The sequence below is a fragment of the Pristiophorus japonicus genome, chromosome 4 (genome assembly GCF_044704955.1).
Source record: "Pristiophorus japonicus isolate sPriJap1 chromosome 4, sPriJap1.hap1, whole genome shotgun sequence".
Lineage (NCBI taxonomy): Eukaryota > Metazoa > Chordata > Chondrichthyes > Pristiophoridae > Pristiophorus > Pristiophorus japonicus.
Window position 1 is genome coordinate 69,947,733 of NC_091980.1, and position 25,891 is coordinate 69,973,623.

The window sequence follows — 25,891 nt, forward strand, 5'->3', positions numbered from 1 at the left end:
TCTGCAGATACAGCAAGCGATCTGTAAAAGATTATAACTATTGGGTGACGAATAAAATGTATTATATTTGCTTTGCACCACTGGATGGTGCTATATGTAAACAGAACTACATCACACTGCTTTGTTTCTGTAAAGCTATACTCGAACTGCTGGGGAGAAGATATCATAAAAATGTACAGCACAGAAGGCCATTTGGCCCATCGTGTCTGCTGGCCAAAAATGAGCTATCCAGCCTAATCCCAATTTCCAGCTCTTGGTCCATAGGTTACGGCACTTTAAATACACATCCAAGTACTTTTTAAATCTGATGAGGGTTTCTGCCTCTACCATGATTTCAGGCAGTGAGTTGCAGATCCTTACCACCTTGAAAACGTTCTCCAACTTCCCTCTCGTCCTTCTACCAATTACTTAAAATCTATGTCCACTGGTTATTTGCCTCTCTGCTAAGGGAAAAAGATCCTTCCTATCCACTCTATCTAGGCATCTCATAATTTTATACACCTGAATTAAGTCTCTGCTCTGCCTCCTCTGTTCCAAAGAAAGCAACCCCAGCATATCCAATCTCTTAATTAAAATTCTCCAGTTCAGGAAACATCCATGTGAATCTCCTCTGTACCCTCTAGTGCAATCACATCTTTCCTGTAATGTGGTGACCAGAACTCTATGCAGTACTCTAGCTGTGGCCTAACTAGTGTTTTATATTCTAGCATCATCTCCCTTCATGTATTCTATGCCACGGTTAATAAAGGAAAGTATCCCGTATGCCTTAATCTATCTTCAGGGATCTGTGGGCATGCACTTCAAGGTCCCTCTGTTCCTCTACACTTCTCAGTATCCTACTATTTGTTCTATATTCCCTTGCCTTGTTAGCCCTCCCAAATGCTTTACTCCACACTTCTCCAGATTGAATTCCATCTGCCACTTTCCTGCCCACCTCACCAGTCCATTGATATCTTCCTGAAATCTACAGCTTTCTTCCTTGCAACAAGCAACTACACGGCCAATTTTCATGTCCTCTGCAAGCTTCTTGATCATGCTCCCTACATCGCAGTCTAAATCATTGATCTATATACCACAAAAAGCAAGGGACTTAATACTGAGTCCTATGGAACCCCACTGGAAATTGCCTTCTAGTCATAAAAGCCCATTGACCATCACCCTTGCTTCCTGCCACTGAGCCAATTTTGGATTCAACTTGCCACTTTCCCTTGAATCGCATTGGTTTTTACTTTTCTGACCAGTCTGGCATGAGCGACCTTGTCAAAGGCCCTGCTAAAATCCATGTAGATGACATCAAACACACTACCCTCATCAATCTGCGAGCAGGGTAGCACTGGGGGAAAATGACAACCAGAGCGTGACTGGAAGGGACAGAATGTATAAACAAGAGTGCATCAGAAAGTGGGGTCAAAGCAGGGAAAAATGATTTTTTTAAAAACAGTTAAAAACACTTTATCTGAATGCATGCAGCATTCATAACAAAATAGATGAGTTGACAGCACAAATAAATATAAATGGGTTTGATCTGATAGCCATTACAGACGTGATTGCAAGGTGACCAAGGCTGGGAACTAAACATTCAGAGGTATTGGACAATTCGGAAGGATAGACAGAAAGGAAAAGCAGGTGGGGTAGCTCTGTTAGTAAAGGATGAGATCAGTACATAGAAATATAGTAATTTACAGCGTAGAAGGAGGCCATTTCGGCCCATCCTGTCCGCGCCAGCCGACAAAGAGATGCACAGCCCTCGGTCAGCAGCCCTGAAGGTTGCATATAAACCTATGAACAATGGCGGAAAGGCAAAGAGCTATCAGTCCACCTTACACCCAGTAGTGAGAAATGATATTGGCTCAGAAGATCAAGATGTAGAATCAATTTGGGTGGGGAAGAGGAATAATAAGGGGAAGAAGTCATTGGTGGGCATAGTCTATATGACGCCTAACAGTAGCTACACTGTTGGACGGAGTATAATTCAGAAAATATCTCCCAATGAGAAGGAAAAACTTAAGAGAAGGGATAGCCATCTGTGGCTAGCTAAGGAAATAAAGGGTGGTATCAAATTGAAAACAATGGCATACAAAGTGACCAAGATTAATGGGAGACCAGAGGATTGGGAAACTTTTTTTTAAAAAACCCAGCAAAGAATGACTCAAAAAATAAGAGGAAAGAAAGATTATGAAAGTAAACTAGCAAGAAATATAGAAAGTTAAGAGATTCTACAGGTATATAAAAAGAACAGAGTGGCTGAAGTAAATGTTGCTCCCTTAGAGGATGAGACTGAGGAAATAATAATGGGAAACATGGAAATGGCAGAGACTTGGAACAAATATTTTGTATCGTTCTTCACGGTAAAAGACACTAAAAACATCCCAATAATGGATAATCAAGGCACTATAGGGAACAAGGAACTTAAAACCATCACTAAAGAAGCAGTACTCGGTAAAATAATGGGATTAAAGGAAGACAAGTCCCCTGATGGCTTGTATCCTAGGGTCTTAAAAGAAGTAGCTGCAGAGATAGTGGATATATTGGTTGTAATCTACCAAAATTCCCTGGATTCTGAGGAGGTCCCAGCGAATTGGAAAACCACAAATGTAACGCCACTATTTTTTTTTAAAAAGAGGAAGACAGAAAGCAGGAAACTGTAGACTAATTAACCTAACATCTGTCATTGGGAAAATGCTGGAGTCCATTATTAAGGAAGCAGGAGCAGAACATTTGCAAAAACATAATTTAGTCAAGCAGAGTCAGCATGGTTTTATATAAGGGAAATCATGTTTGACAAATTTGCTCTCTTTCCCCTCTGGGCACCCAACCCCTCTTTCTTTCCCCTCCGGGGGAGTCCCCCCTCTCTTTCCCCTCCGGCCCTCCCCCCTCTCTCTCTCGACCAAGTTCTCTCCCCCATGAAGCACTTTAGAATGTTTTTGTACCTAAAAGGAGTTATTTAAACAGAAGTTAATATATTTTAACACTAATGGTTTGTTTATTTTGCTGATTTTCAGGTGTCGTAGAATACTTGGCCACTGGAGGAGTTGATACAAACCACAAGGATTTTAAAGAGCTAAGATATAGTGACTGTCTAATGAAATTCAGTAATATTGGAAAAAATGGAACTCCAAATGCAAGGATCACTCACGGCTTTAAGCTGAAGAGTGCCTATGAGAATGGCCTGATGCCTTATACAAACTACACCTTTGACTTCAAAGTAAGTACATCAGCATTAGTTGCTGATTAAAAAATTTAGTAATGAAAATTGTTATATTTGTTTATCAAATATGTTAAAATTAATTTTACATTTGATTAAGTTGGATGTTCAGGGATCAATCTAATCTTTTTGGTTATGTATTTTTCAGTGTAATCCAAGCTTTCAATTTGTCACATTTTTCGTGACGTTATCTTTCAATATATTGATTTCATCTTGTGATTTTTTTTTTTCCCCCATTTATGCAAATGTGTGTTATCCTACTCCCTTTAGTTTAAAGATTGTGTAGATCCTAGACAGGAGGGTGTGACTATGAGTGAGGAAGATATGGGGACTCGGGATGGAGGAGCCTCAGCCCTTGCTCTTGTCCAACAGGTTCAAGGCTCTTACTCCCTGTGTGGGCGAGAGCAGGGACTGCAGGAAGGATGAGCAAACTGACCACAGTACAGGAGGCCATTCAAGTCGGGGGAGTAAAAAGTAACATTGTAATGGTAGGGGACTGTATAATTATTTGGATAGTTCTCTGCAGCTGAGAGAGTGAGTTCCGAAGGCTGTGTTGCCTGCCCGGTGCCAGGGTTAAGGACATCTCCTCAGAGCTGGAGAGGAACTTGGAATGGGAGAGGGAAGATCCAGTTGCTGTGGTCCACGTGGGTACCAACGACATTGATAGGACAAAGAGGTTCTGCTGAGGGAGTATGAGCAGTTAGGGGCCAAATTAAAATGCAGAACCACAAAGATGATGATCTCTGGATTACTACCTGAGCCACAAGCAAATTTTCACAGGTTAAATAAGATCAGAGAAACACATGGCTCAAATACTGGTGTGGGAGAAATAGGTTTTGGTTCGTGGGACACTGGCACCAGTACCGGCATAGGAGGGAGCTGTTCCGTTTGGACGGGCTCCACTTAGACCGTGCTGGGACTCTGGTCCTGGCGAGTCAAATAACTAGGGCTGTAGAGAGAGCTTTAAACTAATTAGTGGGGGGGAAGATTCAAGTGAGCGAAAATTTAAAGAGTCAAAGAATAAGGAGAAGGCAATAGAGCAGGGTCGCACTAGGGGAAATGAAAACCAGAGTGAGCCAGGGAGGGACAGAATGTATAAACATAAAGGTGAATCAGTAAGTGGGGTCAAGGCAGGAAAAAATGGTTAAAAAATCAAATTTAAAAGCTCTTTATTTGAATGCACATGGCATTTGTAACAAAATAGATGAGTTGACGGCACAAATAGATACAAATGGGTATGATCTGATAGCCATTACAGAGACGTGGTTGCAAGGTGACCAGGACTGGGAACTAAATATTCAGGGGTATTTGACAATTCGGAAGGACAGACAGAAAGTAAAAGGAGGTGGGGTAGCACTGCTAATAAAGGATGAGAGCAGTGTGTTCGTGAGAAACGATATTGGCTCAGAAGATCAAGATGTTGAATCAGTTTGGGTGGAGATAAGGAATAATAAGAGAAAAAAGCTACTGGTGGGCATAGTCTATAGGCCCCCTAACAGTAGCTACACTGTTGGACGGAGTATAAATCAAGAAATAATGGAGGCTTGGAAAAAAGTAACGACAATAATCATGGGTGATTTTAACCATCATATTGATTGGACAAAGCAAATTGGCCAGGATAGCCTTGAGGAAGAGTTTATATTGTATTCTTGATAGTTTTGTTGAACAGTATGTTGTGGAACCAACTAGGGAGCAGGCTATTTTAGATCTGGTACTGTGTAATGAGACAGGATTAATAAATGATCTCGTAGTAAAGGATCTGCTAGGAATGAGTGACCATAAGAAAATCAGAAATAAAAGCAGGAGTAGGCCATACGGCCCCTTGAGCCTGCTCCGCCATTTAATATGATCTTGGCTGATCCAATCATGGACTCAGGTCCACTTTCCTGCCCGCTCCCCATAACCCCTTATTCCCTTATCGGTTAAGAAACGGTCTATCTCTGTCTTAAATTTATTCAATGTCCCAGCTTCCACAACTCCACTGATCCACAACTCTCAGAAAATAAATTTCTCCTCATCTCAGTTTTAAATGGGTGGCCCCTTATTCTAAGATTATGCCCCCTAATTCTAGTCTTCCCCCATCAGTGGAAACATTCTCTCTGAATCCACCTTGTCAAGCCCCCTCATAATCTTAAACGTTTCGATAAGATCACCCCTCAATCTTCTGAATTCCAATGAGTGGAGGCCCAACCTACTCAAGCTTTCCTCACAAGTCAACCCCCTCATCTCTGGAATTAGCCTAGTGAACCTTCTCTGAACTGCCTCCAAAGCAAGAATATCCTTTTGTAGATATGGAAACCAAAACTGCACGCAGTATTCCAGGTGTGGTCTCACCAATACCCTGTATAACTACAGCAAGACTTAATTGCTTTTATACTCCATCCTCTTTGCAATAAAGGCCAAGATTCCATTGGCCTTCCTGATCACTTGGTGTACCTGCATACTAACCTTTTGTGTTTCATGCACAAGTACCCCCAGGTCCTGCTGTACTGCAGTACTTTGCAATCTTTTTCCATTTAAATAGTAACTTGCTCTTTTTGATTTTTTTTCTGCCAAAGTGCATGACCTCACACTTTCCAACATTATATTCCATCTGCCAAATTTTTGCCCACTCACTTAGGCTGTCTAAGACCTTTAACAGATTTTTTGTGTCCTTCTCACATTGCTTTGTATCGTTGACAAACTTGGCTACATTCCACTCGGTCCCTTCTTCCAAGTTTTAATATAGATTGCAAATAGTTGGGGTCCCAGCAGTGATTCCTGCGGCACCCCACTAGTTACTGATTGCCAACCCGAGAATGACCCATTTATCCCGACTCTCTGTTTTCTGTTCGTTAGCCAATCCTCCATCCATGCTAATATATTACCCCCAACCCCATGAACTTTTATCTTGTGCAATAACCTTTTATGTGGCACCTTGTCAAATGCCCTCTGGAAGTCTAAATACACCACATCCACTGGTTCCCCTTTATCCACCCTGTTCGTTACATCCTCAAAGAACTCCAGCAAATTTGTCAAACATTGACTTCCCCTTCATAAATTCATGCTGACTCTACCTGACCAAATTATGCTTTTCCAAATGTCCTGCTACTGCTTCTTTAATGGACTGCAACATTTTCCCAACGACATATGTTAGGCTAACTGGTCTGTAGTTTCCTGCTTTTTGTCTGCTTCCTTTTTTTAAATTTGCAGTTTTCCAATCTGCTGGGACCTCCCCAGAATCCAGGGAATTTTGGTAAATTACAACCAGTGCATCCACCATCTCTGCCGCATGGTTGAATTTCAAATTCAGTTGGAGGGTGAGAAAGTTGGATCTCAAACCAGTGTCCTAAGTTTAAATAAAGAAGACCACAAAGGTATGAGGGCAGAGTTGGCAAAAATAGACTGAGAAAATAGATTAAAGTGTGGGACAGTTGATGAGCAGTGGCGGACATTTAAGGAGATAGTTCACAACTTGCAACAAAAATATATCCCAATGAGAAGGGCTAACCATCCATGGCTAACTAAGGAAATAAGAAATGGTATCAAATTGAAAACAAAGGCATACAATGTGGCCAAGACTAGTGGGAGGCCAGATTAGGAAACTTTTAAAAGCCAGCAAAGAATGACTTAAAAAAAAAAAAATGAGGGAAGATAAATTGTGAAAGTAAACTAGCAAGCAATATAAAAACAGATAGTAAGAGTTTCTACAGGTACATAAAAAGGAAAAGAATGGCAAAAGTAAATGTTCTCCTAGAAGATGAGACTGGAGAATTAATAATAGAGAACAGGGAAATGGCAGAGACATTGAACAAATATTTTATTATCGGTTTTCATGGTGGAAGACATTAAAAACAACCCAATAGTGGATAATCAAGGGGCTATAGGGAGGGGGAACTTAATACAATCTCTCTGTAATGAAGTGGGACTAAAGGTGGACAAGTCCCCTGGATCTGATGTCTTACATCCTCGGGTCTTAAAAGAAGTGGCTACAGAAATAGTGGATGCATTGGTTGTAATTTACCAAAATTCCCTGGATTGTGCGGCGGTCCCAGCGGATTGGAAAACCGGAAATGTAACATCCCTATTTTAAAAAGGGACTAACTCTTTGTACTGCACATTTTTTGACAGGCGACGAGCGCCCCCCCACCCCCCCCTTGTGTACGCCACTTTTTTGACCAGCCGGACATCTGTCCAGCTCTGCCCATAATGTACTTTTCAAGCCCCACCCCTTGTCCAGCTCTCCTCTTTCCTCCCCCCCCCCCCCCCCCCACCCCAAAGCCGTATCATTCCATCCACGTGGTGCCAGAAGCAGGACCTGAGGCTTCGACTTTTTTTTTTTCTTTTTCTCTTTTCTGCCCCCCCACCCCTGGGTCGGCCTGTGCCCGCTGATGGCAGTGGGCTGTTGCTCCTCTGTGAGCCTGCTTCTCCGGCCAACTGGGCTCTGAGCCTCCCGCTGAGCTGAGACACTCCGATCGGGCACGGAGCCCCCGTGAGCCGCGAGTTCCCCATTGGTCTCCCCCAACTGAGCAGTCCCAAGCCTGGAGATGATTCCCCTGATTCTGGAGATAATTCCAGTTTCTGAAGCTAATTTTCCTGTTTCTGGAGCTCCTATTTCCCCGGTAATTTAACGGCCCTGACCTGAACTCCCCACTGAGCTGGACCTGGTTGGAGGGAACGGGGAGAGAGAGAGAGCCTGGTTTGGGGTGGGGGCGGGGGGTTAGAAAGAGCGAGAGCGAGAGAGAGAGAGAGAGAGAGAGAGAGACTGGTTGCGGGGGCGGTGGAGAGGAAAGTCAGGAAAGACGAACCATGTTCTTCCAACTCTCTACAAGCGACATCATTGGGGTGGATGATATCTAGAAGTCACGACACTGTCACTGTTCACTTCATACCCAATAAACCTGTTAACAATCCATACACAATGCCCCATCTATGGGGGGGTGGGGGGTGCACTTGCGCTTGGGTAAGGCAGTTTGGCTGGGGGAGGGAAGTACTTGGACTGGACTATGGGATTTTGGCTGTCCCTTGCTGTCTTTTGGGGGGGCTCTGTCCTCTCGCTTCAGGAAGTCCAAGTGGATCGAGTTAGAAATTGCAAAGTCAGTGAGACCTTGGGATGGGTGGATCCAGCGACTCATTCCTGTGAAACTTCAGGGTGTGGCTTATCCTCCAAGGGTACCAATCAGAAATAAGGGGTGGAGCTTGTTGGCCATTTTTGCAATACAAATAAGCATGTCCATTTAAAGGAGGCAGACAAAAAGCAAAAAAACTATAGACCGGTTAGCCTAACATCTGTCGTTGGGAAAATGCTGGAGTCCATTATTAAGGAAGCAGTAGTGGGACATTTGGAAAAGCATAATTCAATCAAGCAGAGGCATGGTTTTATGAAAGGGCAGTAGTGTTTGACAAATTTACTGGAGTTCTTTGAGGATGTAACGAGCAGGGTGGATAAGGAGGAACCAGTGAATGTGGTGTATTTGGATTTCCAGAAGGCATTCGATAAGGTGCCACATAAAAGGTCACTGCACAGGATAAAAGTTCATGGGGTTGGGGATAATATATTAGCATGGATAGAGGATTGGCTAACTAGCAGAAAACAGAGTCTTGATAAATGGGTCATTTTCCAGTTGGCAAACAGTAATTAATGCGATGCTGCTGGGATCGGTGCTGGGTCCTCAACTATTTACAATCTATATTGACAGATGAAGGGATCAAGTGTAATGTAGCCAAGTTTGCTGATAAAAGATGGGTGGGAAAGCAAAATGTGAGGAGGATACAAAAAATCTGCTAAGGGATATAGACAGGCTAAGTGAGTAGGCAAAAATATGGCAGATGGAGTATAATGTGGGAAAATGTGAGGTTGTCCACTTTGGCAGAAAAAATCGAAAAGCAAATTATAATTTAAATGGAAAAAAATTGCACAGTGTTGCAGTACAGAGGGACCTGGGGGTCTTTGTGCATGAAACACAGTTAGTATGCGGGTACAACAAGTAATCAGGAAGGCAAATTGAATGTTGGCCTTTATTGCCAGGGGGATAGAATATAAAAGCAGAGAAGTCCTGCTACAATTGTACAGGGTATTGGTGAGGCCATACCTAGAGTACTGCGTACAGTTTTGGTCTCTCTTTAAGGAAGGATATACTTGCATTGGAGGTTCTTCAGAGAAGGTTGACTAGGTTGATTCTGGAGATGAGGGTTGACTTATGAAGATAGGTTGAGTAGGTTGGACCTATACACATTGGAGTTCAGAAGAATGAGAGGTGATCTTATTGAAACATAGAAGATAATGAGGGGGCTCGACAAGGTGCATGCAGAGAGGATATTTCCACATAAGGGAAACTAAAACTAGAGGACATAGTTTCAATAAGGGGGCCCCCATTTAAAACTGAGATGAGGAGGAATTTCTTCTGAGGGTTGTAAATCTATGGACTTCTCTGCCCTAGAAAGCTCTGAAGGCTGGGTCATTGAATATATTTAAGGCAGAGATAGACAGATTTTTGAGCGATAAGGGAATAAAGGGTTATGGGGAGCGGGCAGGGAAGTCGAGCTGAGTCCATGATCAGAACAGCCATGATATTAAATGGCGGAGCAGGCTTGAGGGGCCAGGTGGCCTACTCTGCTCCTATTTCTTATGTTCTTATTAGGTTTTGAAGACCTGGACCTTCTCATCATTTCCCTCCCCTGCCCCCCCACTGTCAATGAAATTTCATATCAAAACTACTCGGTATAGTTGGAGGGAAGAGTGTGAAGAGGCGGTAATCCAGACTACTTGCCAACTGAGACTGTAATTTGAAGTTCCACCGCGAGTAAATCTGTGTAGATCATGGGCCTGATCCTTCTGTTGCCGATGTGGATAATATGTGTGCTGAAACTTGTTGCAGTGTGTAATAATTGCCCTCCATGTTGGGCAAGGAAACAATTCACAGCACACAAAAATATGTGCAAGCGTGACTTAAGAATTTCCAGTTCTGTTACTAAAGCATGTTAGGAACTCCTGTATGTGGAAACAAATTGAAGCAATAGTGGGGTTTTGCAAGGAGATTCTCATCATGTGCTCCTCGGGTGCCTTCCTCTGCCAACCAATCATGCCTGGCCCCCACCATTTCATAGAGGAGGGTTCACACTTGGTTAAAGAGATCCAGAAAAGGTATTTTCAACATTTTCCAATTTTACTACCGATATTTCTTCACTACTTTCCTCCCTCTGCCTCTGCACCGAACGACTTCTCATCCTCGGTGATTCCTGCCTCCATCTCAATTCATCATGCTCTCTCCTCTGAGTTCACTGGCCGCCTATCCGCTGTTAAAATCTGCCTCCATGTAAACTCCGCAACCCATATTTATGGTCACCCCCTTGACCTTGTCATCTCTCGTGGCCTAGCTACGCCCATTGTGTCGATTGTAGGTAAGGCCATCTCTGACCACTTAATATTGCTCTCCACCCATATCCCCCTTCCAACTCCCCCAACCGTACCTCCTTATGTGTCTACCCCTGGAAAAAAAACTTTCCCGATCCTCTTGCAACTGCATTTATGAACTCCCAACTGTCCAGCCTTTGGCCCGCTACACACCATGATATTTCAGCAGCTACCGATCTGCTCAATCACACCCTCACTACTACTACCACCACCACCACCACCACCTTTGACGACCTATTAAAATAATTTCTCTCTCTCTCTCACCCTGGCCACTCCCCCGGTACAATCCTGATCTTCGCTCCCTTAAGTCCAAGGACGCAGGCTTGAACGGATATGGCGGAGAACTGGTTAATCATTCACTGCCAGATCTGGCTGGACCACATAAGGCATTAACGGGTCCTGCTCTCGTCCGCCAAAATTGCTCACTATTCCAGAATCACTCTAATGTAAAGCTAAACCCCGGCTTCTATTCTCCACTGCTAACCATCTTTTTAAACCCCTTGCCTCTGACAATAAGTGTGAGGAACTCATGGACTTTTGTCTCTAAGATCGAGGCCATCCGTTCGGCCGCCTCTGCCTCTTCCCCTCCTTCCCCTAACCCACCGGGCCAAACTTCCTCCAAGCATCCCCTCTGCCCTTACCCTGACCTCGCATCTTTCTTCAGTTTCTCTCCGATCTCCCCTCATGACCTTTCTGAGCTCATCCTGTCCATGAGACCTAATTCTTGCTCCCTTGACCCTATTCTCACCAAACTGCTGACTACCCAACTTTGTTTTCTGGCTCCCATGTTAGCTGATATTGTTAACGGTGTTCTCTCCTCTCAAGTACTGTCCCCCTCTCCCTAAAATCAGTCGTCATCATACCTTGCCTCAAAAAAAATCAACCTTCCCCCTCCATCCTTGTAAACTGCCACCTCATCTCCAACCGCCCTTTCCTCTCTAGTCCTTGAAAGTGCTGTCTCCTCCCAAATCCGTGCCCATCTTTCCTGCAATTCCATGTTTGAATCCCTCCAATCCGGTTTCCGCACCTTGCCACAATACTGAAACGGCTCTCAACAAAGTCACAAATTACATCCTTTGTGACAAAGGCAAACTATCCCTTCTCGTTCTTCTTGACCTGTCTTGACACGGTTGACCACTCTATCCTTCTCCAACGCCTCTCCACCATCGTGCAGCTGGGTGGGACTGCACTCGCCTGGTTCCATTCTTATCTATCTAATTGTAGCCAGAGAATCACCTGCAATGGCTTCTCTTCCCGCCTTGTTACCTCTGGTGTCCCAAAAGGATCTATCCTTGGCCCCCTCCTATTTCTCATCTACATGTTGCCCCTTGACGACATCACCAAAAACACAGCGTTCATTTGCACATTTACGCCGACGACACCCAGCTCTACCTCACTCCCACTTCTCTCGACCCCTCTGCAGTCTCTTGCTTGTCCGACATCCAGTTCTGGATGAAGAGAAATTTTCTTCCATTTGAATATTGGGAAAACCGAAGCCATTGTTTTCGGTCCCTGCCACAAACTCTGTTACCTAGCCACTGACTCCTTCCCTCTCCCCAACCTCTGTCTGAGGCTGAACCAGACTGTCCGCAACCTTGGTGTCATATTTAACGCTGAAATGAGCTTCCGACCACATATCTGCAGCATAACTCTGCTGCTGAAGCCCTCATCCATGTTACCTCTACATAATACTCCTGTGAAGCGCATGTGACATTTCACTACGTTGAAGGCGCTATATAAATACAAGTTGTTGTCGTTGTAGACGTGACTCTTTAAACGCACCCCTGGCTGGCATCCTACATTCTATCCTATGTAAACTAGAGGTGATCCAAAACTCGGCTGCCCGTATCCTAACTCGCACCATGTCCCGCTCACCTATCGCCCCTGTGCTCGCTGACCTACATTGGTTCCCAGTTAAGCAACACCGCTTTCAAAATTCTCATCCTTGTTTAATCCCTCCATGGCCTTGCCCCTCCCTATCTCTGAAATCTCCTTCAGCCCCACAAACTCCTCGAGATGTCTGCACTCCTCTAATTCCGCCCTTTTGAGCATCCCTAATTATAATCACTCAACCATTAGTGGCCGTGCCTTCTGTTGCCTCGGCCCCAAACTCTGGAATTCCCTGCACAAACCTCTACCTCTTCCCCCTTCAAGGCACTCCTTAAAACCTACCTCTCTCCTGTCTGCATTTCGCCTTGTGCAGCTCGGTATCCAATGAGTGGAAGGAGACCACATTGGTTGTTTTATGACTAAGGGGTAATAGTCTTGCAATGTTTTGGTTGGAAGGGCAGCTGACTAGAAATATTACTTAATAGTTTACTTGGGTTGCTTTGATCAGGGAATAATTCTCGGGATGGTCAGCATTTGGCCACAAGTACAGAAATTTTGGCTTGGCATTTCTTGCTTGCCTGTACCCTGAAATATATTGTTAAAAGGTACAATCAAGTTCATGTACTGTTGCTTCTGGTTTGACAGTGGGTACTTCCGCTTTTATGTGGTATCAATATTTTTTTTAAATTACAAAGCTGTAGTTTAATACTAGAATTATAAGAGTAACTGAAATTGAACTTGATTGTTGAAAATTACTTTTATTTTTCACGACTGCAGGGTATTATTGACTACATCTTCTACTCAAAGCCTCACATTAACATACTGGGTGTTCTTGGACCGTTGGATCCTAATTGGCTGATTGAAAACAGTATCAGTGGCTGCCCGCACCCACACATCCCATCTGACCATTTCTCACTTTTTGCACAACTGGAGCTTTTACTGCCCTTTGTGTCACCTGTAAATGGTATCCATCTGCCAGGCAGAAGGTAGTTGTGTGTGTACTATTTGGAGGGAAGCCTCTTAAACAATCTTGTAAAATTGTAAAATCAAAGTACTGAGGAGTGAAGTATGGCCAGTGGGATTGTTGTCTAAATTATGTTCTTAATCAATTTTAAATTTGTTTCTTGGATAGCTTGTCTAAGTAATAAACGATAGTAGTCCGGTGCTATTTACAGATAATGAAATTCTGAGCCCTATTTCCTACTTTGTAGACAAATGCTGAAAATGGGTTTCTTTACAAAGCTTGTATTGCTTCTTTGCTTCTGCATTTTTGGTGTAAAATGAAGCAAAATCTCCAGTCTCTAAATGAGTTATATAGTTGATTCCTATTCGATTTTGGGGGGCGGGGGGAGGGGGGGGGGGGCTGTTGGGGGCGGAATTCGCTGCAATGTTTTATTTACGTAGGAATGTTCACAGAACAGAAACTCACACTTTGAAATGCAACTGTGCACTTTGAAATCCAACTAAGAGAATTGTACATGTTACATTGCCACCTTTTATCTGAACTTTTTGTAATATAATGGAAAGTTTAATAAACAGCTCCATAAGGCATCGAGCGCAGTTGGAATGGAAATAGGAGAGAAAATTGTAATCTGACCAAGAATATTTAGTTGCTTAAAGCCATATTCGAGGATTAAAGTTTCGTTAAAGACTTTATCTGCAAAATTATCGTTTCCATCCGCTCTACTGAATTTAATTTAAATATCTTTATTTTTAAACTCATCATGTGGCATCCTAGTCATGGCATCAATCTTTTTTCCATATCTAAATATGGGCATGGTAGTATTGCTTCTTTCCCCTCCCATTGCTTTTGTTAAATAGCACCTCTGCCTCAGTGCCCAGTAGCCCCCAAGTGCTCTTTTTTGTTCCTTTCAGAAACTTGGGAGTGCTTCAAGCCAAAGTTAAACAAAGAAATTCAAATGTTTTCATAAAATCCTTGAAAACGTCACTAAAACTGACAGCTCTGTCGGGTCTTGCCCTGGAGTGTTTCATTACAGGTTCATTCAAAGCAAATATACAGTTGTACAAGGACTGTGAGTTTGGTTTTTAAATTGCCTACTTGACAAAACAGTAAAATACTTAAAGTGGAATCAACTGTGTATTGTTGCACAAAATTTCTGTATAGCACTACCTTTTCAGGCCAGTAGTAGCCATTGAGGACCTTTCTTTCCATACTTCACTCCCACAATTTTGAGAAGTGTTTGTATAAATTTGAATTTGAATTTAGCCTTTAATGATTGTATATGAACCATAGAAGACCTGATTTAAGGCATTTTGTACTAAAAAGATTTAAAACAGATTTGGAAAAATGATTGTATTGTAAACTAAGGCTAAATTTTTATCTGTTTCATGCTTTAAAAAACCATTTGTAAAAAAAAAGAAGTTGCAACAGGTTTCCTCTGCTAATATTTGCACTGTTCTGGGTTTGTAACTCGTGTACTACTTTTACAGTTGAGGACATTGTTGATTTAAATTCAAGTATTTCACTCCTCAGGATTTGGTATCAGCATTCGAACCTTACAATCTTTGAATTACCCAAGTTCCTCTGATTTAATTTTTTTACATGACGTGCCTCATCAACTTTTTTATTTTTTGAGGGGTTTTTTGGAACCAGCACTGCCTGTGCACGCGGAGAAATCCTGAGCATCTTCTTTTGAGATTTTTTTAAAAATAAAAACTGTTAAGATTTGTGAGATTTTATGAAGACACTTTTGTATAAGCTCTGTGGCATTTTTTTCTTGTGGAGCAATGAACACCACATTGTTGATCAGGTTGGGTACAGTAGGGTACAGAGTATAACTTTAGCCCATTGTACCCTAGCACTGCTTCTGTCCCTTTGCACAGTGCTACTTTTCACCAAGGAAAGCTGCATCATGAGAGACCATACACCATCAATGTTGTGTGCTTTGATCTTGTAGAGAAGTAGCATTCCTTGGTAGGAATTTTAATGTTCTGAAGCAGTGTAAACTAGAACTGAGCTATATTTTGCATGCAGGTCTTCCAGACAAAGTTTCAAATCCGTTATTTTTTAAATAGTCATGGTTTTGTGTTTTTCAGCTGGACCAGAGCTATATCTCTCCTCTCTGTTCATTGTGCCATTGGTAGCATATTCTTAAAGCCAAGTGTGCAAGCTTTAGTAGGTTAGCTTTTGCTGTGCTTTTGTTTAAGGTGCTAGGGGGAAGAAGGGGAGCCTTTGGAATTAGCTTGTACTATATTATGCATTGAATGAGCCAGAGGTATAGTTTGATCTAGCTCTTTAGTTTCGACTGCAGGCAGAGAGACAAAAGAACACAACATGACACTAAAAAATTGGACCAGTCTTCATTCCGGTTTACAGTTAATGTGGAATGCAGCTAAGTGGATTGTGATAAATTTTAACTGTTTTAATAAAAAGACAAAAGCACTTAAATAAAGTTGGTGCAGACAAAACCAGGATGGAATGAGCAATTTGGGAAATCTCGCTAAGTTTAAAGATGTAATAAATACCCATAATAGATTTATGATGAACCCTTGTCTGGGACCTGCAGTCGTCTTTGTTTGTACAATTAGCAAACATGTCCAATTTATAATCAGTAAACTAATTACTGGTAGTATTGTTTGTAGTAGATTTAATGAGTAGCTTTTTGTAAAGTGTGAATAAAAGGTGTTTACTCATGTTTTCCTTGCTTTACCATTTTATTAATGTACATCATGAAACCCCAAACTAAAGTAAATTAGGCAAAGTGGCCAATCAATATTGATCTAATTGTTTCAGCTTCATGGTCACTTCAAATGGATATATACAGTACACAATTCAAAGAGGCTGTTAATTCACAGACCAAATCCAAATGCTATTGTATACTTGTTCATTTCTGTGACTGATTAAAGTGTGGTGTCTTATTTAAATGCTGTACTGAAATTAAATTTTATCTTTGGTAGGATATTTGTGGGAATTTTTATATGCAGTAATTGTTTTGCATAGTCCTACAAATGTAGAGATGTTTGGTTTTACAGAATGCAAAAAAACACTCAGAAATGGGTACATTTTATGTAAGATTAAGACACCCTTTTACATCTATTCAGGAAAGTAGCAAACTAGTTTACTTTGTGTACAGTCACGTTCACTCCCATGTCCAAATTTAAGTGTATTCCAGTGAGTCCTTGATGGTAACTTGTAGGCTACATGAATCTGAACATTCTCCACATTTTCTTTTAGTGATGATCACTACTCAGGATAGAAGGACATCTTTAGTTCTGTGCTAAACCTATTTCTACAGATTTCACTATATAATGCACTGCAGCAACTCTTGTTTACCATTCTTCATGGGTGCACTGATCAAACCAGCAATTTCATCTGCACTAAGTAATTAAAAAAGAAAATTACAGCTACCGAGGCAGCTCTAAAGTCAAATTTGGGATGAATTGGTAAACGAGGGCTTTTTAAATGTTGTGAACTTTTTGGCTTGAATAGCAGTTGATAGCACGATGTTTTCCATAAACAGGGTCTGCTTGTTCCCGTGCACAGGTGTATTTTTCCTACTCACAGCTTGGACAATAAATTGTATATCGATTTCAAACTTTGTTTGCTGTATTTATTCACATTAGAAATTTAATAGCATGAGCCCTTTCTAAATAACGTATACATCCACAACTTGAATTTGTGTAAAACCGGATACAAATATCCCAAGGAATTTCAAATAGACATTAGGAATGAAGGCTGAAGCAGGAAGAGATTAGGTGATGTGATGAAAAGCTTGGATGAAGAGATGGATTAAAAAGTTTTTCAAGATAGAACAAAGTGGAGGCATGGAGAGATTGCCAAAGAGCATCCCAATATGACAAACATGTACTCCCATTGTTGGAGTAAAGGGGGATGATTTTAGAATTGGAGGAACAGCATTCTTGAGGGACTGCAGGGCCACTGGAGCTTGCTGAGAGAATGGGGGTTTATAGACCAGAACAGGGATTTTAAATTTAATGTATTGGAGGAACAAACTCTCAGACAAGTAGTGGACTAGTGAGTCTTATTGTGGTGCAGTACATAAGCAGCAGAGTTTTGGCATTTTATGAAGGGAGGCAAATGGGGAACCAGAGACTCTGCAAGAGACCAAGGCACATACAAGTGCTTCAGCAGCAGAGGTAGGAGCAGAGGCAGGCAATGTTGCAATGATGGAAGATAGAATGTAGGGGTTAAGGCTCGATTCAAGATCAAATATTACACTAACATTACGAATGGCATGGTTTATTCTGGGAGAATTGGTGGCAAGGGAGCAGGATCTGTAGTGGGGTGCCAAAAAGGATATTTTTTTTGCCCAATGTGGCTCCTCTAGGATTTGATGACAAACAATGACAGCAGAGACAGTTAAGGGAAGAGAGGTAGAGTTGAATGTCATCAGCATACATGTAGATAACCCTTTGCCTGAGAATGATGCCATTGGAGCAACATGTACATTAAATAGAGAAGGGAACTGAGGGCATATCCTTGGTACGAGGGTGGGGGAACCCGAGATGACCATGCAGGAAAGAAAAGATGCACTTCGCTGCATTTTGAAATGTAGATGTAAAATCATGCTAGGGCACCCTGAAACTGCATGATGGAGGCAAATGGTATGATCAATTGTCAAATACAGCAGATAGAGTGGCAGAAGTTGGATTAGAGGAGTTCAAACTGAGTTTGAGATGGATAAAGCCGAGCGGTAATGTATTCAAGGATCTTGAGAGGAAAAAAAGTGTGTGGAGATGGGTCATGATTACAGAACAGTTGAATGGAGAGTTTAAAAAAAAATCACAGATTTGAAGGAGAGGGCTGGCATTTGAAAATAAGCCATAGATGTGTCTGCTAACGGAGCTAGGAAAGGTAGCATAGGGAGCTCGAGAGTAAATGTGGCTTGGAGATGGAAGATGGAGACATTTCTGAAGGCAGTGTTGCAGATTTGAGTGGGCAGGCCACAGGAGAGTTTAGAAGCGCCGGGTCAGGAAGCAGTGCAGACAGCTGCACAGTTGGCCCTATCTTTGATGTGAAAAAAATCCACACGTTCCCCTCGGTGTTTGTGAGACATCCTAACAGTGCAGGACGGTCTGCAATTACATAGTGATGCATCAACACGTTCAATGGTTTTGTTAAAGGCAGTGTTGCACCTTAATCTAATTCACGTTGGAAATCATATTAGAATGTCACTGGTTAGAATGCCACTTGCTTCCACATGGAGTAGTTGAGGCAAGTTGCTTAGATGCATTTAAGGAGAAGCTAGATAAATATGTATGAGGGAGAAAGGAATGGAAGGATATGCTGATGGGGTTAGATGAAGGGTAGGAGGAGGCTTGCATGGAGCATAAATATCAACACCAATCAGTTGGGCCAAATGGCCTTTTTCTGTAGTAAATTCTATGTAGTTTCTAATGGGTGTTATAGGCAAGTATGGATAATTTTAATGGAACGCATGACTGACAAACTGATTTTAATATATAGTTGATTTCCATGGCATTTCATATGGAGAGCTAAGATCAAGTGTAGGCTTTTCCAGGATTTTCATCAATCTTATGTTTGAAGATCAGAAGAACCCTGCAGAAATTCCGGCCTCTATGTCTACATTTATAATGGAAATTCCATGTGATAATACTAGGTGTGTGTTTGTATGTTTACACATCTGTACATACTTCCTATCTACATTTATGCAATTTCTCTTGGGGTTTTTCAGTCTCCCACTGTGGAAGACCAGGAGAGCCCACAAGGAATTTCATAGCTCAAGTAATTAATGGTACTGGGGAGAGAGGGAAAGATGGGGGTTTATCTGCATTTGGGGGCATCACTGGGCTTTGATAACACTGGGTGTGTTGCCCATTATACCAGCACAAAGTTGTTTCCCAAGATGCCTGTACATCACTTTTTTTCAATCACTTGTGCTGGTACATGCTGTAGCAGACAGAATTAACATGTCCTGGCCAATATCTATACCTCAATCACGTCACTAAAAAACATTATCTGGTGATTATCACTGATGTTTGTGGGAGTTTGCTGTGCAATTTTGGCTACTGTGTTCCCTACATTACAACAGTGACTGCATTTCAAAAGTACTTCATTGACTGTAAAGCAGTTTGGAATGTAGTGAGATCATGAAAGATGCTATATAAATGCAAGTCTTTTTCCACGGGGGGTGGGGGAGTTGGGCACAGTGTAGCCTGTGGAGGAGCAGTGACAGGCCGCATCTTCAGGATTTCCACGTTTAGCATACGCTAAATCCTGTGGTCAGTTTCAAAGGCGAAATGACAGCAAACTGCAGTCATCAGCACCGCAATGTCCGGCCCAATATACATGTCCATCCCACTTAAAAATCAGTGTTTACATGTACAGCCACACAGCTCTCAAAAGATCTCACAGTATTACATAGGCCCTGAATTTGCGGTTGGAGGCTTCCTGCAGGGAACTTCCTGCATACCTGGTGCTCCGGGAGTTACGGAGATTAGCAGTCCTGGGCCTCTCCGGGTATCCACAGGTAGAGGCTCGCGTATCCCAGGGGTGCATGTGGTTCACAAGTGCCCTGGGATCACATGGGCTGGTCCAACGAATGAAAGAAGGGGGATCCCTATTCATACTTAATGGGGATTCCATATGTACAGAAGCCCCATAAGCATAAATGGGGATATCGCAAAAAATACATCTACACTTCAAATAACTAAATAAAAAACATTACATATTTAAAATTAATTACAATGGCATTTAAATATTTAAAACGAATGTAATTTTTGAAAAATAAATTTACATGTTTTAAAGGGGCTAAAAATAAAATTACCTTGTTGCACAGGGTTTTTAATGTATAAATGATTGCTAAAATTTTATTTTAATTTTTTTTAAACACTTATGTTGGTAAAAACAGGCCTTATGCCTGCTTTTACCAGACGTGAGAATTTCACAGGCATCTGCGCCCACGAGTGTCTTTTCCTGGGGATGCGTTGGATCTGCCAAGAGAATTTTTGACAGATCGTAAGTACTGGGTTTTTGCTCATGTGCTTTGCACGTGAAACCCTGAAACTCGCATGACCCCTACGAGCGCATATGCACCTGTAAAGGCCGCAAATTACGGCCCATAATATTTACAGCATAGAAACAGACCATTCTGTCCAACAGTTCCTTGCACTTCCAGATATCCTGAGGTCATGAAAGGTGCTATTTAGGGTTATATTATTTCCACTCAGTAAGTAAATTGATGACTTAAACGTATAATCATATAAAAGAAATAATAAAATGCTGGAAATACTCAGCAGGTCAGGCAGCATCTGTGGACAGAGAAACAAGAGTTAACGTTTCAGGTCAATGTTCTGACAAAAGGTCATAGACCTGGAACGTTGACTCACTCTCTCCACAAATGAGTATTTCCAGCACTTTGTTTTAATTTCAGATTTTCAGCATCCACATTATTTTGCTTTTGTATCGTATAAAAGAACAAGGTTGCAAAATATAATTTGAAAAGAAAATAACAAATGTCTGCCTAATTTATTTTAGTTCATCAGAAGCTGTAATAAAAAGTGTGCACACGTATCAAAACTCTTCTGCTAACCACAGTCATTAATTGTATTAAGTTGCAAAAGTGTCTCACCCCATACAGTAACTTGGTCAGAAAGGAATGTTATCAATGTTCGGTATAAGCTTGAAATCCCATAGAACTTCCCACTCCAATGAAGATTTAATTTCTCATTCTAAGGTAAACCAGGAGGAGGTGTGAATCATTGATCAAGGATTTTTTTCTCACCCAGCAACATCTCGCACAGCAATTTTTATCATTGGCCTGCTTCAGCTCTCCTTTTACCTTCACGCTAGAATTGCCAGGGGCTCTTGTACAGCATATTAGATTAAAGCAATGCCCGTAAAAGAAAATGTGTTTATTAATAGTTAAGAGAAATCCAGCGTGTAAGTATAGATGGATACCTTAAGTTCTACTCTACATGTGTGCCTGATAGCCACCAGCCCTTGGGAAATTCACAGAACACAGAAATGGAAGCCATTTATATTCCTGCTTTTATTTACCCTATTTGAGAGAATTTCCAACACCACCCCAGCGAATTAATGTCACATATGCCTGTAGTTGTGATGATTTCTCTCTTGAAGGGGATCACATAGACACCCCATGTATAACTCAAAACTGCAAAAGATACAGATCTTGGTGGCTTTCAATTTCTAGCATTTAATACTTTCATTTGATAGTTTTACCCTTTTTATGAATTATGCACCATACTTATTTTATATGGATTAATTATTTAAAAATATAAATTAAAATACACTTGTGTGATGAGCAATGTATTTAATTGGTGAACACAAACAATACTACATTTGACAACGTGTAATTTCAGTATTGTGATCATCATTCAATCCAAATGTTGATTGCTGAATAATCACAAATCAATTTAACACATCACTGATTCTAAAAACTCAAGATTTGCACAAAAATATCAATTATTGAATTGCCATTTTTTTCAAAAGTTATAACAAAATGTATTTTCCCTTATTTTCCATGAATATGATTGACTTGATACAATTAATTCAATGATGGCAAGTTGACAATACACAGTGACTTATACATATACATCTCAGGAACATTCAACAGAGGAATCCTCTTGTGATAAACAAAACCAGTAAAAATAGATAGAATTTTGACAATTGATGTCTTCTTGCTATAACAAATAATACCATTGATAACAATATAACATAGCTTATTTTATCACAAAATATCAGCATAATTAATTTGTTTTCTAATGAACATACTTAAGGAATCTTAAATCATCAAGAATTAAATAATCTTAGATAAGATGTTCCAGATAGCTTTATTTACGAATTGAGAGATCTACAATCCTGAGATCATGATTGTAAATGTTGTCTGATTAGCTTAAAAACTGTGAATCTTTTTAAAGCATTGCCAACTTTTATAATCCTTTGTACGAGAGAGAATAATGGTCCATCAAGCTAAATTCTGGAGAATCTGTTGTGTGTTCAGCATTGTTCACTTGGTAAAGTCAGTTCTTTTTTGGAGTTTTCTTTATGCTGTGGAGATAAGTTTTTATTGTAAGTATGTATTGAGCAGTAAAGAAAGGTTGTCATGTAAATGAAACCTAGTTTTCTAAAAACATATTTTCCTATTTAAGTCTAATTTTAATCTTTGAATCTAAGGACATTTTTTGGACAACTTATCATCACCAGTTGGTTAGAAGAATCGTGTAGAGGTGTCTATGGATAAGTTGCTGGTCCCTCTACAATTATGTGTTAGAATATCTGCATTGATTTTCTTTTGTATTGTACAAGTAAACAATTATGTCCTGATTATAAAGTGCAGCTTTTTAAATTAGCACATATATAGAACAACATTTACCAGGATTTTGTGATGGTAATGACAGTGAAACTGTCAGCGTTTGCTGTCATTACTCCTCTGAAAGTGACAGCAACTTCTGTAGTCAGCAGATAAATGCGGAAATCCCTGCCCCTCCACAGGGTGCGCTGTGGAGCTCCCCAGAGCCGGTAACCAATTCAAATTACACTTAAATATAGTTCCTGACAAAAAATTCCCCTATTTCACTGGACTATCGGTGTTCAGAAAACCCCCAAAAAGTTAAGCCTTGTTGAAAGAGGTGTAATGGCATCAGTTCTGGCCCTGAAAAACGAATTTGATATTTGTCAAATTTTCCATTAATATAAGAATTACATTGTTTTGAATATTTTTTTCAAGATTGTATATTATATTTCAGCTTCTAACGTCCAATCTTTATTTCGCTCTTTGTAAAATTTATAAAAAGTAAATTATAATCTGTGCATTTTAATTTCTAGTTTGATATCTATCACAATTCTTTAATGTGATTGGCTCCTTAGCATGTTCAAAATCCATGAGGAGTCTAGACAGAGTAGATAGAAATTGTTGGCAGAAGGGTCAAGAACCAGAGGACACAGATTTAAGGTGATTGGCAGAAGAAGCAAAGGTGACACTTTTTTACACAGCGACTGGCTAGGATCTGGAATGCCCTGCCTGAAAGAGTGGTGGAGGCAGATTCAATCATGGCTTTCAAATGGGAGTTCAATAAGTACCTGAAATAAAAAATTTTTTGCAGGGCTGTGGGGAAAGTAGTACTAGCTAAAGCACTCTTGCAGAGATTCAGCACGGGCTCAACAGGCCAAATGGCTTTCCGTGCTGCAACCATTCTATGATTCTAAATAATTACGCTGCTAGCTGCAAACATGGTAGAAAATTAACAATTCAGTGCTAACATAAAGCCACATTTTATAAGAAATGTCTACAAGAAGTTTTAAGATGTTAACTAGGAGAGTGAGTATTGTACTTACCTCTCCATGAAGTTAATAATATTCTTTCCAAAGTCAGACTCAGGGTTCAAACACTTTTTATTACCATTTTGTAAGGTGACACTGTAAATTGAGAGAAAAGGTTAATTAATTAAAGTTGTCTTTCATCTCGAATTGAGTTTTCTGGTGGAATAAGTAAATGATGACTTACATGATCTCCACATTTTCACAAAAAATCTGTTTCAACAAGATTTTAACATTTCTGATTTTCATTGAAGGAAGTAACATGTTTGTTGTCTTCAGGCAATTGCAACGACTCTGGCTAGGCAGGCGAGGTTGGGCTGCAAAATGCAAATAAAAAATGCATTAGACCTTTACACCTAATACCATTTTAAAACCATCAACATTCATTTTATGTAACAATAATTTCTTCCATTCTGAAGTTATAGTCTAGTTTCATGTTTATCAGAACTATATTCAGAATAAAAAATAAAAAAGCAGAATACATAAGTTAAATCTATAGCAGATATCTTACCCTCTACAAATGCCAGACATAGAGCAATGACTGACAACACACTGAGTAACACTTTGTCAACCATTTTTTTGTCAAATCCTCCTACTTCCTTTTTAGCTTTAGATGTTTTTGGTAATGTGTCTGAAACCCAGTAGATAAAGCCTCTTTATATAGACTGTGTGGTTATATTTGCCAAGACAATTGGGTAACATCAAATACCTACGTAATTGGAAATATACAATGGGGAAATTTCACTTTTGGAATGGAAATTCTACCATAAAATCAAAATTACCTCCATTACTGGGAAAGAGAAAAGCTTTAAATGAATATTGATGAAGTGATAATTAAATTCATTGTTACTTGAAGGAACCCGATTAAATAAGTTAACATTATGAGGTTAATTATTGTAATGCACAAGTTCCAACCCAAGGAAAAGCTGAAAGATGAAATGGACACTCATATGATTTATAAAACTGTATAAACATAGCTTTATGTTCATCATTAGATTATGGAATTTAACATTCAAATACATTTTCTTTTAAACTGTCTGTTCTTGAAGTGGTACCATTCCAAGACACTTAAATGAATTGTTGATGCATTCCAAGACACTCTAATAGGGGTATATGCTGTGTGATATGTGATCATTTAAATTTTGTGAGCTTTGAGAAACAGTATATTGTTAAAATTTGAACTCCAGCTCTTACTCTATGGGCTATGCCCACACTATACACTGCTGGCAACAACAGAGAGTTTACACCAGCTGTTCCAGAAAGTGAATTTGGCGGACTTTGGAATGCAATATTCTTCGTATCAAATCTGTTAAATACTAATTTTGATATCTATAAATTACATGTCCTTTGAAAATAACTATTTCAAAAACAAAATTGAAATGAAGTACAAGCTTTTCATCATCATAGTCAGTCCCTCGGAATCGAGAAAGACTTGCTTCCACTCCCAAAGTTAGTTCTTTGATGGCTGATACGAGAGCCACAGACCCTGTTACAGGTGGGACAGACATTTGTCGAGGGAAGGGATGGGTGGGGCTGATTTGCCACACGCTCCTTCCGCTGCCTGCGCTTGACCTCTTCACGCTCTTTGCGTTGAGACTCGAAGAGCTCAACGCCCTCCCGGATGCACTTTCTCCACCTCGGGCGGTCTTCGGCCAGGGTCTCCCAGGTGTCAGTGGTGATGTCGCACTTTACCAGGGAGGCTTTGAGGGTGTCCTTATACCGTTTCCATTGCCCACCTTTAGCTCGTTTACCATGAAGGAGCTCCGCATAAAGCATTTGCTTAGGGAGTCTCGCATTTGGTATCTGGTAGCTTTTAACTACAATATGTATAACCATAAATTAATAGAACAGAACAAAAGATATTTTCTGAGTTTATGATTTGCTGTGTTCACTTACATATCCTCTAACAATTGTTTACGACTTTGTTAAAATTATGATTTTCATTTTTAGTGTGTGCATAATGTAATTACAATCATCTTTTTGAAGGAAGATTCTTAGAAATGTTGATCATGTTTGAATTGTAAGATTTAGAGATGACAATATGGCTCTGACCACCAGGGGGCAATGGACATCTGCTTAACAGAAGCTCAAAACCATGCAAATTAAAAAGTCCAAAACCCTTATGATTACATGAACAACATTTAATGTGCATTTCGGTTCGATAAATTGTAATAATATACAA

General features: G+C 40.6%; 2 protein-coding genes across 5 annotated transcripts in view; one reads left to right on the forward strand and one right to left on the reverse strand.

Annotated features, from left to right (window-relative positions):
• Nucleotides 1–16,984, forward strand: part of LOC139262949 (CCR4-NOT transcription complex subunit 6) — a 113,010-nt gene extending 96,026 nt beyond the window's left edge. For all 4 annotated transcript variants that reach the window (XM_070878302.1, XM_070878306.1, XM_070878305.1 and 1 more), the window contains exons 11-12: nt 3,003–3,205; nt 13,206–16,984. In XM_070878302.1, coding sequence (XP_070734403.1) covers nt 3,003–3,205; nt 13,206–13,418 — 416 coding nt within the window. In that variant the 3' untranslated portion in view covers nt 13,419–16,984. The remainder of the gene's footprint in view (nt 1–3,002; nt 3,206–13,205) is intronic.
• A 5,295-nt stretch (nt 16,985–22,279) lies between these two features.
• LOC139262083 (interleukin-8-like) lies at nt 22,280–24,323 on the reverse strand. Its single transcript, XM_070877236.1, has 4 exons — nt 24,221–24,323; nt 23,897–24,026; nt 23,728–23,808; nt 22,280–22,440 (listed from the first exon to the last, which is right to left on the reverse strand). Exons 1-4 carry the CDS (start codon nt 24,282–24,284, stop codon nt 22,413–22,415), a joined length of 303 nt encoding a protein of 100 aa, XP_070733337.1. The 5' UTR covers nt 24,285–24,323; the 3' UTR covers nt 22,280–22,412.
• Nucleotides 24,324–25,891: the final 1,568 nt, after the last annotated feature.